At 40.5% G+C, this 15,343-nt stretch overlaps 1 protein-coding gene across 6 annotated transcripts in view; it reads left to right on the top strand.

The window, feature by feature from the left end:
• The window catches only part of FAM20B (FAM20B glycosaminoglycan xylosylkinase), a 42,348-nt gene extending 28,412 nt beyond the window's left edge, over positions 1-13,936 (top strand). For 4 of the 6 annotated variants that reach the window (XM_060091199.1, XM_060091200.1, XM_060091201.1 and 1 more), the window contains 4 exons: positions 4,095-4,266; positions 4,706-4,897; positions 7,313-7,372; positions 9,908-13,936. In XM_060091199.1, the coding sequence (XP_059947182.1) occupies positions 4,095-4,266; positions 4,706-4,897; positions 7,313-7,372; positions 9,908-10,139 (656 nt within the window). In that variant the 3' untranslated portion in view covers positions 10,140-13,936. Of the gene's footprint in view, positions 1-4,094; positions 4,267-4,705; positions 4,898-7,312; positions 7,427-9,907 lie in introns of all 6 variants that reach the window. The other 2 variants (XR_009531217.1, XM_060091203.1) reach the window with 2 other exon arrangements.
• Positions 13,937-15,343: the final 1,407 nt, after the last annotated feature.

Below are 15,343 nucleotides of genomic sequence, written 5' to 3'. Positions count from 1 at the left end.
TCCTCTCATCTGACCATTCCTTCTCCCTCCTCCTAGTGGTAATCTCTATTAGTAATTTCTTTATGTCCTTTTTGTACAAAATACGAATATATATTTTTATTTAACTCTACTATTTTATACAACATATGTCATACTGTACATACTTCTGCATCTTATTCTTTTATGTAATACATCTTGGAAATCTATTATCTCATGTAAAGAGTTTCTTCTTTTTTTTTTTTTTTTTTACCAGCTACATCATGCTCCATTACATAGATCTACCATAATTCATTTAACCAGGCCCTTGTTGGACATAAAAGTTCCAGTATTTTGTTTTTACAGCCACTGTTGCCCAAAATTACCCTGTACATATTTTATTTCATACATGATCAAATATATCCAGAAGTGGAAGTGCTGGGTCAAAGGGCACATACATTTTTACAGAGATGTTTAATCAGTTTACATTCTCAGCAGTGATGTATGAGAATGCCTCTTCCCCGCTAGCCTCAACAACAATGTATTATCAAACTTTGGGTTTTGTTTGTTTCACATGTAGCATCTTTTTATTTGTTTAAGAGCCATATGTATTTTGTCTTTGCATATCCTTTGCTCATTTTTAAAAATATATTTATGTATTTATTTATTTATTTTGGGCTGCATTGGGTCTTTGTTGCTGCAAGCGGGCCTTCTCTAGCTGCAGTGAGCGGGGACCACTCTTCGTTGCGGTGCGCGGGCTTCTCATTGCGGCGGCTTCTCTTGTTATGGAGCACGGGCTCTAGAGCGCCAGCTCAGTAGTTGTGGCGCATGGGCTTAGTTACTGCATGGGATGTGGGATCTTCCCGGACCAGGGCTCGAACCCATGTCCCCTGCATTGGCAGGCGGATTCTTAACCACTGCACCACCCGGGTAGTCCCCTTTGCTCATTTTTAGCTTTGTCATTGGTCCTATCGATTTACAGGAGCTCATACATAAGAAGGATAATAGCCCTTTGTGATATGAGATATAAATATTTTCCCCAATTCTTTAATTTCTTTTGACTTTGCTTATAGTTTTTTGTTTTGTTTTTTTTGGGGGGGTTGCCTTACAGAAACTTTTTGTTTTTAATGTAATCAGTCCATCTTTTCTGATAGATTTTCTGATTTTGAATCATAGTTAGCCTTGCTCACTCCAACATTATGGAGGAATTCTGCTTTTTTTTTTTCTTTTAGTACCTTTATAGTTTTATTTTTTGCATTTAAGTTTTTGATATTGTTGGAATTTATTCTGGCATATGTAATGAAGTATGGCTCCACTGTTGTTGTTGTTTTTTTTCCCAGATAGCTGTCAGTTGTCCCAATAACATTTGTTAAAGAGTCTCTTGTTTTTCCCTGTAGTAAATTTTCTTTATTTAGTTTCTTTATTTAACTTTAGTTTCTGGACTTTCTGTTCTGCTCCATTGGACATTAAATCTGTTTATGAGCTGGTCTATAATGTTGTTGTTGTTTTTTAATATTTCTTTTATTTATTTATTTTGGCTGCTCTGGGTCTTCATTGCCACACTCGGGATCTTTCTGGTGGTGTACGGACTCTCAGTTGTGGCATGCAGACTCTTAGCTGCAGCATGCATGTGGGATCTAGTTCCCTGACCAGGGATTGAACCCGTGGCCCCTGCATTGGGAGTGTGGAGTCTTACCTACTGGACCACCAGGGAAGTCCCCTATAATGTTTTAATTATTGAGGCATTATACTATGTTTTGATATCTGGTAGGTCTAGTCCCCTCTCTTTGCAGTTATTTTAACAATTTTCTAGCAGTTCTTATTTATTTTTTCTTATGACCTTTAAAATTGTCATACCTAGTTACCCTCTAAAAGATCCGTTGGTATTTCTGATGGATCAAGTTAAACTTACAAGTTTATATTTTTATAATTAAAAAATAAATGTGGTATATCTTTCAATTAGTGTTCAAATCTTCTTTGCCTAGAAAAGTTTGTAAAGTAATGGAGAGTGATAGAATCAGCTTTGTGGGTGGGTATATAGTGGATTAGTTTCTATTTAGTGTGTACTATGCCAGAGGTTGGAAATACTAAAAAGTTTGAGTGCTGTTTGTCTCTTCAAGGACACATATACATGAGAACATAAACAATCATTAAAGGAGTATGTGAGGTTTTCTGGGTGTAGGGAATGAGCTCATTTGATGGCTATTATTTCGTAGAGGTGGAGAGCAAAGAAAGCATTGCTTACCTTAACTTTTTATTTTGAAATAATTTTAGATTTACATAAAAGTTGCAGAAATGACCCAGAATCCCCCAGATTCCTCAATTGTTAATACTTCTGAATCATTTGAGAACAGGTTGCAGACATGAATATCCATTACAGCATTATATGCTCCCTTAAGACTTCAGTGGGTATATCCCAACTACCAGCACACACTCCTACACAACAGCATTCAACCATCAAAATCAAGAGATGAACATTGATCCAATATTGCTATCTAATGCATAGATCCTATTCAGATTTTGCCACTTGTCCATGTAATGGCCGATGTACATCCAGGATTCAATCTAGGATATTGCATTCAGTTGCATTCACTTGTCATGTCTTTTTAGCCTCCATCAGGCTGAAACGATTCCTCACTCTTCTTGTTTTTCAAGACCTTGACATTTTTGAAGAGTGCAGGCCAGTTACTTTCTAGAATATCTCTTAGTTTAGGTTTGTCTGATGTTTCTTCATGATTTAAAAACTTTGGTGGAAACGCTAGCAAAGTGCTGTTGTTCACTTCTCAGTGCATCATATCAAGAGGCACGTGATGTTGGTCCCATTGCTGGTGATGTTAACTCATCACTTGATTAAGATGGTGAGTGTCTGCAAGGTTTCTCCAGTATTTTATACTTACTAATAAGTAATTACTGAGTACTTTGTAGGGAGAAACTCAAAACTATATAAATATTCTATCCTCATGAAACTTGTGCCCACCAGTTTTAGAATTCATTGATAATTCTTACCCAAATCAGTTACTACTGTGATAGTTGCCAAATGCTGATTTGCTAATTCTGTCATTTCTTCTAGACTTACTGGTTGCCATTCTTTTGATGAGTAGAACTCCCGTCGCCCTGCCCCACTTTTGTTTACTTACTTATTTATTTATATCACTATGAACACGTAGACTCTTAATTTACTCAGTTACAATTTGTTACTATTATTATTTATTTTGATGCTCAAACTATCCCAGATTTGGCCAGTGGGAACCCCTACAAACTGTCTCTTGTGTTATTTGGAATGTCCCCGTCATTCTCTGAGTGCCTTCTTACAGCTGGCATAGGAATATGACCCAAGCTCATCTTGTACTTTCCCTGCCCCTGCCCTAGGGGTCATCTGTTTCTCCAAGGAGCCCTGGTTCCTTTTAATGTAGTATTAAAATGATATTTAGAAACTGATATGTGAGGGTGTTCATTACTACCTGAGTGTTATTGTTTCCAGGTTTTCTAGAGGGGTAAAATATGTATATATATACATGCGTATGTACATATATGCATACATATACACACACAAACATTTGTACTTTCTTTTGTATCTCTGTTTTAAAACCATCAATTCAAACCAATATCTCCAGTTCTAATTCAACACTGCAGGATTTACTCTGGCCTTCTCTCTTTTTATGTGTCAAGCTCCCTTCTCCATCTATGAGAAACCTGGTTCCCATTATCCTCAGTCTGTTTACTCATTTGCTCTAGACCCTACTCCCCACTCCGTATGTAACCAAAGTCCTGGTCCATGGCTTGGCCTTGTACATGCCCTCTCTCCCTCCCCTGGGCATTCCGGCCAAAATGTCAGTCCTGCTGAAGGAGAAGAGGACATTACTTAAAGTGAGTTCAGAAAGATACTTGTGACGGTAGTTGACTTCTGGAGAGATTGGGTAGAAGGGACAGAGAGGGAAAGGGAGACTTAACTTTTTCGTATATATCCTTTTGAATTTTTTTACACCATGTGCTTTTATTTCCTATACAGAAAATAAATAAAGATTTAAAAATAAGCTCAGGATCTTTGTTTTCACACAGAGCTGCTCTCTTCATTGTTTGGAGAGAATTTGGAGTCATCCTTTTTCTGTAAGTGTATGTGGTTCCATTCTCTTCTTTAGGAAATAATACTTGTTTCTATGGGAAGTGTTATTATTGCCGAGAAACAGAGCCAGCCTGTGCTGATGGAGACACGATGGAGGGGTCTGTCACGCTTTGGCTTCCAGATGTGTGGCCTCTACAGAAACACCGACACCCATGGGGCAGGACTTACCGAGAGGGCAAATTAGCCAGGTAAGTGCTCCTGTGAGCCACTACTTCATTCTCTCCTGTGCCTGGACAGGTGCCAACCCTGTGTAGGAGCCAGGGTTCTGTCCAAGACTAAAAAGGACTATGGGGGGTTCAGGGGGAAACCTGCTAGTCAGGGACTCTCTCTTCTCTGTGTTTTTTTTTTTTTTTTTTCTTTCTGTACGCGGGCCTCTCACTGTTGTGGCCTCTCCCGCTGCGGAGCACAGGCTCCGGACGCGCAGGCTCAGCGGCCATGGCTCACAGGCCCAGCCGCTCCAAGGCATGTGGGATCTTCCCGGACCGGGACACGAACCCATGTCCCCTGCATCGGCAGGCGGACTCTCAACCACTGCGCCACCAGGGAAGCCCTTCTCTGTGTTTTAAACAATGTTACGTGTGGTGCTGGCACTCAGTGAACAACCCTGGTGATGCTGCTTCCCTCCAGGTGGGAGTATGATGAGAGCTACTGTGACGCTGTGAAGAAAACATCCCCTTATGACTCCGGCCCTCGCCTCCTGGACATCATTGATACAGCTGTCTTTGATTACCTGATTGGCAATGCTGACCGCCATCACTACGAGAGTTTTCAAGACGATGAAGGCGCTAGCATGCTCATCCTTCTCGATAATGCCAAAAGGTAGGACCAGCAGGACTCTCCTTGTCAGTTAGGGGTCCTGTGTATACAAGAAGAATGCTTTCTGGGGTATCCTGGAAAACCTCCAGAACAGGCTCAACAGAAGGCATCCTTCTTGTTTCCGCTCGGAGTCTTTGCCATTGGCACCCATCCTTCCAACTTGTTCAGAGTTTGTACTCCTTTCACCTTCAGGGATCTGAGGACTTTTTTTTTTTTTTTTTTTTTTTTTTTGCGGTACGTGGGCCTCTCACTGTTGTGGCCTCTCCCGTTGCGGAGCACAGGCTGTGGACACGCAGGCTCAGCGGCCATGGCTCACGGGCCCAGCCGCTCTGCGGCATGTGGGATCCTCCCAGAGCGGGGCACGAACCCGTGTCCCCTGCATCGGCAGGCGGACTCTCAACCACTGCGCCACCAGGGAAGCCCCTGAGGACTTTAAAAAAGTGGAAAACTCACTTTTTCCAAAGAGTCAAAGAGTATGATTCTCTTCACAGACAACTGGAAACCAAGGTCTTCTATTTATTGCTACTTACATCATTCTTTCTTGACTAGGATGTTTAGAATCTTGAGAAATACATAGTTAACGGAACATGAAATTTAGCTGTTGTTAAATTATTCTATCCAAAGGTTCATACAGTTTAAAACATTAGTTTATTTGATAGGATGTTTTTACTATTTTTATGGTAGTCTAGGCCCAGATTTTTTCTGTTATGAGCAGGAGAGCAGTTAGTTGCTTAGTGATTATATATAAAGGCAAGTTACTTTTATCTTGAATAAGACAATTTTATTAATTTTGAATAAGTGGAATGTCCTTATTTAGGCCTGAGCTATTTGAAGAGCAGATTGTATTTTCAATTTGCACTCTCCATTCTCCATGGTACCCAGTTAAGTGCCACACTTTTAGTTACACATAATAAATGTTTGCTAAATAGAATACTTCCTTGGAGCTGGAATTGTCAGGCTCTGAGTCACTATTGGTTTCTTGTGGGGGGGGGTTGGTTGTTTTTTTGCATTTTTGAATTTTATTTTATTTACTTTTTTATACAGCAGTTTCTTACTAGTTATCTATTTTATACATATCAGTGTATATATGTCAATCCCAATCTCCCAATTCATCCCACCACCACCGCCCCCCGCCGCTTTCCCCACTTGGGGTCCATACGTTTGTTCTCTACATCTGTGTCTCTATTTCTGCCCTGAAAACCTGTTCATCTGTACCGTTCTTCTAGGTTCCACACATATGCGTTAATATACGATATTTGATTTTTTCTTCCTGATTTACTTCACTCTGTATGACAGTCTCTAGATCCATCCACATTCCTTTTTATGGCTGAATAATATTCCATTGTATATATGTACCATATCTTCTTTCGAATGGATAAAGAAGATGAGTCACTATTGTTAACGTTGGTTGCTGAGAATAAGCTGAGACATGGACACTCAGCGAAGAATGCTTGGGCAGCATTTGCTAAGGGGGCCACCACCTCATACTGAGCACCAGGTGCCTCATACTCCGTGAAAGGGGGCGACAGCTACAGAGAGTGAGAGGCCAGCAAACATTGCCTCTCCCATTCCCAGCAAAGCAGGTAGTGACCAGTGCTATGTATTTCATTTGCATTTATACTATATTTTCAGTTCCTGAATATCTTTATCCTTACTTGTAAAAATGATCGTGTGCTGTGGAAATACACATTGAAATAATTGCCTTTGCCTTTTATTATTTGAGGGCCTGCCCTGTGCTGAGGGCTACCAGACTCTCCGCCTATTAAGGTGAACTTCCAGGAAAAGAGTGGAAGGTTGACAGTTTTTCCAGAATCAGTTCTCCTTTTCTAACTCGGAATTACTAAGAGCATTTTTACATCTGCTTTGAATCACTGTTTTCTCAGCCTCTGTGAGCAGTTTTTCCAGTTTGAATCTGACCATATACTTTCTTGTAGGGAATATGATAATCTAAGTCTTTTTCTGATTGGTAATATTAAAGTAGAACAAGTATAACTTCTTTTTACAGGTAATGACCTTCTGCTTGTTTGCGAGAACTTGATATCAATAGCCTTTATTTCTCTATATACCCTTAAAACCTTCTCAGGTTTGGGGGTCTTCAGGTTCTCCCTTGGTCTGTGGGTCTGTGGACTCCATACCATGTTAGGATGGTTATGCTTCAACACCTTGCAGTATCCTGGCAGGAGAAAGGACCCTTGTAAAGGAGTATATTTGTTGTTTGATGCTGCAGTACAAGCTGTTAGGAATCCTGTGTCTAATTGGTCATGCCCTGTTTATTTTTAATTTAAGTGATTTGAGCTGTGGGAGCATGAAATTATCCAGGATCACATTCGGGTTTCTTATAGAATTTGTTCTTGCTTTGATGCTAAGCAGGGGACAGGTGCTTCCACCTAATTCACTAACTTTCCATTTAATTTTCAGCTTTGGGAACCCCTCGCTGGATGAAAGAAGCATTCTTGCCCCTCTCTATCAGTGTTGCATGTAAGTTATGCAGTCAAGTACATTTGCCTGCATTGCCTTCCTTTCCAGGCTCAGGTAACAGTACATCAGTTTTCTTGGCTTTAAAACTTCCTAATACCTGAGCAGCGCTTTTCATGCTTTTCTAACCCCGAACCCCCTGGAGATCCCGAGCTGTAGGGGATCAGGGAAAGGTTTCCACAGCAGTGTAGCCCAAAGCTCAGAATGCATTTAGAGTTTTGTAGGAGTAGAAATTTTCAGTTTATCCAATAGTGTATATCCATGTTTGTTTTAATATCAGAATATAGTCCTCACTCCCCCCAACCCAAAATCTAGTGCAGCCCATGCCCCTAGTTGCTGTACTATGTTTACCTTGTGGTTTCAAGTCCTCACTCAACACCACAACCCACCTGTGGTTTGCTTATCTCAGTTTGAAATTGTGTAAACCAAAAGTAGCTTTCTCCATAGGTATTTAGTAATTGATTTTTTAGAAGTCTATATTAGATAACAAAGAAATTAAAAAGGAAATCAAGAAAATGAGATAAAGACTGGACTCTCAGGAGCTCCTTTTCAGATCTTCATTGCCAGTATGATTTAAAAGCGTGAGCACTAATAATCAGCTGGGACCCACCTTGCTTGGCTACACAGAAGTGCAGGTCCAGGAGAGCCGCTTCCTACTGCTCGGCTCCCAGAGACACACTGGTCATGTGAGACTGCCTCTTCTGGCGACTGGTCTGTTTTACTTTTCTTTTCTTTCTTTTTTTCATAACAACAATATTCTGCAGAAAGTGTTTACCTAGGCAACCCTTAATTATCTTCATTAATATTGGGAAGCAGTGATACATCCAATCAAAACCTGTTTCTGTGAAGGAAGATGTTTTTGTTTTAATAGTGCTATCAGTCTGGTCCAGTCAGGAGACAGAAAAGACATGGTGGATTAAAGAGGAAAGTTTAGTATAAGGATTATTAAACTCTTTCATACAAGAGTGACTATAAAAGAAAACTAGAGCTGAGGGAAGAACAAAGAAGAACAGAAGAACAAGGAAGAACAAACTTGGAAGGGGATCCCCCTCCCCAAGCCTGGGGTTTTGACCTCAGTGGAGAAGGTATAGTTCAGCCCACTGAATAGCAGAGAAGTGTGCTAGTTTGCAGGTGCTGGGAGTGCAGGAAGCAGCCCTCCAGAATGCAGGCAGGGTACAAGCAATCAGCAGGTGGTAGCACGGCATACCGAGAGAGCAACAACTCAGTAGAAACCCTCCAGGCTACAGGCAAGCCTTATTTGTGGGCCTGCACAGGGAATTGGGGCACCAGCATGGGTGCGTGGCTTTGGGGGCTCTGGTTTCCACGTCAAGAGGGCCTTAGGAAAGTTATCACCAAGCCAGGCCAAGGCCACAACATCATGGTGGGCCTGCCTGTTCTGGAAATGGGGCCAAGGCAGAGTTTCGTTTGATGACCTTTCCCACACACTACTGACCCACTCACTGTACAGCAGCCAGAAGCGTCTGGAGAACCTCTTCCTTCTGCAGTCTCCTTCCAGTGTCCTCTACCGAGAAAGCTTAAGAGGAGAGATGCTTAAAGGACCTCTGTCCATTATAGCAGGGCATATATGAAGAGTGAATTTGGAGCTGAGAGGCAATCAAGTGATACCTTTGTCACACAGGGGGAACTCTAATGCTCTAGGCACTTGTAGTATTTTTCAGAAGAGTAAAACCACACTGCCTCTGTGCTTGTCCATCCCTGCCATGCTTTATCCGAAGATCCTTACTTTCTTCCTTTTTAAATGGTTGCAGAACAAGTTGCCTGCCTCATGCAGAGTCAGACTTTAATGCATACCTAGTAATTCCCACATTACCCACAGGGAGGTAAATGCTTTTTTTCTAAGATAACAAAAGATCCTCTTTAGTTGGTAAAATAATTGAGAAAAATAGGTATCCTTAAACTTTTTCTTTTTATAATATTAATGCTAGAATTTTTAATTAAGAAACATAAAAAGAAGGAAATTAAAATTAAATTAATTATTAAGATGTAAGGATAACTCCTGTTAACACTCTAGTGATTTCATTGTAATCGTGTGTGTATGTTTGTGTGTATGCTTATACACACATTTTCTTTCCCCACAGGTTTGGAGTAAAAGAGTGTTTTCCCTCCAATTATTTTCCCTGACTCAATATTATATCATGGGCATTTCCCCATGCCACTGAATTTTCATAACTGCTTTTAATGGCTGCATGGTATTCCCTTGAATGGATAAGCCATAATTTATTTAACTATTTCTCAGTTGTTGGACATTCAGATTGTTTCACATTTTTCCTGTTACAAATAGCACTGCAGTGAACATGTGTAAATATTGTATATATTTCTCATTAATTACTGAGAAAGAAATATCAAAATGTGGTAATGTTACTTACTCATAATGTAGAGCTACTTCTAAAACAGAAATTTTTCTAGTTGAGATATTTTACATAATTATTTCTTTACTTTTGTCTGCCATGTGGGCTTTAATCTCCATTTGATAGTGAGAGGTTTTATGTAACCTGTCCTAAAACTTTTTTTTCCCAGCATTCGGGTTTCTACCTGGAACAGACTGAACTCCCTGAAGAATGGTGTGCTGAGGTCTGCCTTAAAATCTGCCATGGCCCATGACCCCATCTCCCCAGTGCTCTCCGATCCTCACCTAGACGCTGTGGACCAGCGGCTCCTGAGTGTCCTGGCCACCGTGAAGCAGTGCACTGACCAGTTTGGGATGGACACAGTGCTGGTGGAAGACAGGATGCCTCTCTCCCACTTGTAATTCTCCACGAAATAAGTGAAACTTGTTTTTACAAAGATAGAGAAACAGCACAATCAATTCTGAATGGTATGAGGTGGATTGGAAATGGCCAGCAGCACGTTCTGGTGATAGGGGACAGGGTGGCCTTGGATTTCTTTGATGTTTGCTGTAGTAGAAGTTGAAGCAAAGACTACAAGTTTCAGACCACGGAGCTGTACCTGCTGAACCACCTTCTGACTTCCTTGGCGTATGCCCGTTCTAGCAGTGGGCGTCACAGTTGGTCAGTATTAATTCTCATGCCAAAGGACAAATTAGAGGTGTGACATTTGAATAGGTTAATGTTGGGGTTGGTTCTGGAGTGTGTGTTTTGAGTCCATCCTTATAATCCTTTCTCCACACTTGTGGATTTTCCGAAAACACTTTGTAATCTCTTGAGTCCTTTTTTACCAGGACTATTCAAATTGGGAATTTTACTGCTTCCTAAGGAGTGGCAGCAAGTAACCCAGCATTCTGTTGAGCCAAAGTAGCATGCTCTGTTGGAGGGACTATGTTTTTAAGATAGAATTAGAGGAAGGACAAAAGCAGGAAAGATGTTTGGGCTTTTAACTGAGTAGGTGGTGCTTTTGATGATTCTTAAAGGAGGGGAGAAGAGAGAGAGACCTACTTGGTAGAACCAGAATCAAGGCGGTGATTGAATTAGTGAAAAACATGTTCCCCTGTATTTAAGTTCTTAACGTATATAAAAGCAAGCATGACTTGTACCTAAGTAAGATTTGCATTCTCATAATTGTGTCCAAATTAATCCAAAAGAGTGTCCCTGGAGAACCCACCGTTACAACCCAAGTACAATTCCGTTATGGAGACTTTTTTTTCCTTTTGCCCAAAGCAGGCAAATCCTTTGCAAATTATCAAAGCAAACTGAAATAACAGCTTGAATAAGAGTTAGGTTGCCTGTCTTCTCTGCCATCTTGATTTCTAAAATGAATTTCTACTTCTGTCTTCAAGGCATTTGGTCATTAAAGCTGCTATTCCCAAGAGATTGGCGATCCTATTTGTGCCTTTCTTGTGAGGAAAGCCAGCTCGCTCCTACGGATAATATAGTTCAGATCCTGCTGGTGGCTGGACCTATTTTGTGATTTGGGCCATGTGGAAGGCTGGAAACAAAGATTTTAAGCCTTCTGAGCCTTAAAATTAAGGTGGTTACCAGGAAGAGCCTTAAGATTTTGATTTATTTCAAACCCTGATTTCATCATTTAATCTTGTTTGGAGTTCTGAACCCACGATGTAGTATTGTCCTTCTGTCTCCTGTTAGCACTTTCAAATTTCAGGTTGCTAAAACAGGCTTAGTTCTGTGTTCTGCCAAAGCGATTTGACATATAAGCACTTGCATTAAAATACAGGGCAGAGGAAACTAGGCCTGGTGTGCCCACTCACGTGCCCTCAGAGGTGGGTGCTTGTCTCCTGCATTTGGTCTGGGGACTGTTCCGGTTTTGACTTCTGTGAAGCAGTTTAAATATTAGCAGACTAATATTTAAACAGTGTGGTTGAACAAATTTACTGCCAGCCATTGGAGACCAGTTTTAGGTAACCACCCTTTCAAAAACAGTTTAGAATTTATGCCCCAATTTTCTCAAATTGAAAGATAACTGAGTACCCCATAACTACTTTAAAGTGACATGAAATTAGGACACTTTTGTACTTAGTATGTACATTTGGTGATGTACACAGAATGGGCTGAGTTATTTTTAAAAAGGTATTGAATTTAAGAAGACAGGTAGTAGCACAAAACACTGAGCTAGGGTTAACAAAAGGAAGCATTAATTCCAATTTTAAACTCATTTACTATGTGCATCCAGGGAAGTTCACATTTGAGCTTGAGAATACCTTGGATGGTGCTTACTTCAGAGCATCAGGGAGCCAGCTGGAGGGACAGTGGGAAGGAAGTCAACGCTGCTCTCCTTGGTAAATGTTAGCTGAACTAAATTTCTTTCAAACATGTGATACCTTCAGTATGCCCCAGTGAAATGAATAAGAGCTGTTCTCAAACTGGGAACTTTATTCATGATGTTGAAGACAGAAGATTCTGCTAAGGAAAAAAGCAGGAGGAAAAGCTGCTTTGAAAAATGCCTCATTCTTTTTTCCAAACATTGCAGAAAATGTATAATCTCATTCTCTTTCCCTATTTTAAAATTCATGATCTTAAAAGGTGTTCAGATGTATAGTGGTTAAAGTTAGAATTATGCTAATAGAGTGGTGTGAACTGATGCTTAGAATATAAATTTATGTTCTAAGTCAGGATCGGATTAAGCTGCAAAAGTACGTTTAGAATCTTGGAAAAAAACAAGCATAAGCTTATAGCCCTAAAATTCATAAACACTAAATTCTGTTTCAAAAAAGAGGTAGATATCTTTTTTTTAAAGTTTTGTTAACACTGTCCTCTTGATGGTTTATCTTTTAGAATCAAGGACTATTATAATCAAACAGGTCATTGGAAGGGTTTTTGATCAGTCCTAAGCTGGGCGTGCCTAGCTAACATCTAAAGGTAGATGTGGGTACATTTTAATATTATAAAACTAAGAAAACCAGAACTGAGTACCATTTCCTGCCCCCTTTCTTCCACTTCTTAAGTATTGGGTTGGCCAAAAAGTTCATTCTGGTTTTCCACACCATCTTACAAAAAACCTGAATGAACTTTTTGGCCAACCCAATATATTTATTCCATAGTTTGGGCGAATATGGGTATAGAGGTTTCATTCTAGAATTGTAATTTAATATGAAGCTGTATTTTGGGTTTTGGGGGTAAATAATTTTCTGTGCAAAACATTAATAGGATCTGATTTACTTAGAGTATTGCTCAATAATTTATTAATAAGGCATTTCTCCCTATTTGCACTCAGGATTAATATGTCAAATGAAATTTAATAAGGAAATGGAAGAATTCAGGTACATCCTATTATTTTGGGAAAGATGAATCCTATACATGGCAGAAATTCCGTGTCACCTGAAGGCAACATGTTCTTCCACAGAAAGCCATCTTTTCCTTTCTTTAAAAAAAAAAAAAAAAAAAAGCTTTTGGCCTTCCCCTCCCATCCACCATGTTCCTTCACCCTCCCTTCTCCACAGCTTCCGTATTCTTGTTTGACCATTACCTGACCACACCTCAAATGATGGTAAACAGCATCTATCAGTGAGCTGTCTTATGTGAGTCGTCTTGTGAGCTTGGGCTTCAGGAAACATGAGTCAAGGTATATGTATATATATAGTCATATATGTATTCTAACAAGAAAAAATGTATTTATTTTGACACAGGGAAACACTGTTGCTGAAGAACCTGAAGCTAGGAAAAGGTTCTCTTAGTCTCTGAGAGTGAATCTAAGTGACATAAAGATATCCATTCAGCAAACACCTCCTGTGCTAGCCAGGGCCGACGCCCGAGGCACATAGACCTGCCTCATGAGACTGTTGTACAGGGGAAGGCCAGCTTTCCCCCTTCAGCGCCTCAAGTCTGGGCTGAAAAGGTGAGGGCTGGATACTCTACTGCCACAGGTTTTTAAGGAACTAAGGTGTTACAAATACAAAATGTCTGTGGGGGAACTGGGAATAACTTACTGGGAAGTTAATTTATTTGCTTCAAAGAGAGGTGTAGGAACCACTACCCTCTGTTTTGATCTGCCAAGGATTTCCTCTCAGAGCTGTTGCACAAATAGAGGTTGTGCTTGGTAAGATACCAAACAAGACAGATACGCACCTAAATTTCTTATGTGTTCTATGGGTTTCGATTCTGAAAGAAAGAAAATGAATAAAGATTTTAATAAGTACCGATGTACCATCTTTTCCTCATTCTTTCCCCACCTCCCCACCCCGGCTCGGGATACTTCCACTGTTTTCAATTCCGGTTTCCTCTTCCGTCAGGGGACAGAAGATTACATCTTCTGCATCCCCATAAACTTCCACAGGGATTGTTTCACAGAATCTACGGATAAGACCTTTACACTTCTCACTGGTCTTCAGAAGGCCCATATCAGGTTGTGACTGACCCGAGAATTTCAGTAGGATAATTCTTAGGTGCTTTTTGTTTATTTAATAGTTAACTTCTTTCTTGCAGCTTCTTTAGAGAGAAAGAATTATGAATCCCAAAGAACTTGTCAGCACAGTATCATAGAGGCCCAGAAGAATCAAGAAGAGGCCCAGCTGCCCTGATTATATAATTCTTAGGACACCCAGACTTTTAAATTTTGAAATGGAAATGCAGCAGCATAAACCTCAACCAGACAACTGAGCAGAGTTCTCAAGATTTTTACTTGATTTGTAGCATTTTTGTGCCAGTTTTTGTCACTTGTACTTGAATACCAAAGGGAGGCTAAAGCCTAGTTAACAGGTTCCTCGCTGACTCACCTCATATGATCATTTTCCAGGAGAGATTTCAGGCTTCATTTTCTTCTCAAGCATACCAGAAAGACCAGTATTAAAGCCTGAAAAGGCAGCTGGGAGTAGGGAGGGAGAGGTTCTGTTAATGGGCTCATTTTTACCCACTGTATCTGCCTATAAAAACTGATTTTTAGCAGCCTTCATTTTGTAAAATAGACAAGAATGGTCATAACCACTGGTTTAGCATGGGTGAATTCTGTAAGATAAGCCGCTTTATAAATGCGAGGGAATTAGAGAATGAAGTCACAGTGTGTAAAGTATTGGTCTTCAGTAGACATTTGGGCCTTGTGCTGGAGGCCATCAAGATGATAATGCCTGTCCCTTCCTTCAAGGAGCCCATAGTCCTAGCAGAAGAGACTACTTGTGAAGTGCCAAATGCCTCAGGAGTCGTGTGAGTTAGAGTGGAAATAAGGAGCAGGAAAGACCCACAGGAGGTTGAGAGTGAGAGGTAGGCAGACCTGCCTTGGGGAAGAAGGGGAGATCAATCCAGGCTTGACATGTGTGTGTAGAACCCCTGACTCCAGAAATGCAAAGCCGTACGTGTGGAAGATACAGAGCTTCCTGGGCCTGTATTCTGTTTTCAGTACCTGGGTCACCAGAAGTAACCCTTCAGGGGTTTCCTTGGTTTTCATCAGGTGTGCCCTGCCTCTGGAGAGGAAGTCTCAGTCCACTGTGATGCTTCAGTTGCTCTACTTCATAGACGTTAAAGGAGCCATTGGCTTATAGACTAGCTGTGAAACATTCATTTTATCTTTTCAGAGTTTGCTTTTTACATGCCAAATTTATTTGGAGATAAA

The sequence above is a fragment of the Mesoplodon densirostris genome, chromosome 2 (genome assembly GCF_025265405.1).
Source record: "Mesoplodon densirostris isolate mMesDen1 chromosome 2, mMesDen1 primary haplotype, whole genome shotgun sequence".
Classification (NCBI taxonomy): domain Eukaryota; kingdom Metazoa; phylum Chordata; class Mammalia; order Artiodactyla; family Ziphiidae; genus Mesoplodon; species Mesoplodon densirostris.
The sequence above is the reverse complement of the archived record's forward strand: the minus strand, read 5'-3'. Positions and strand labels throughout refer to the sequence as shown.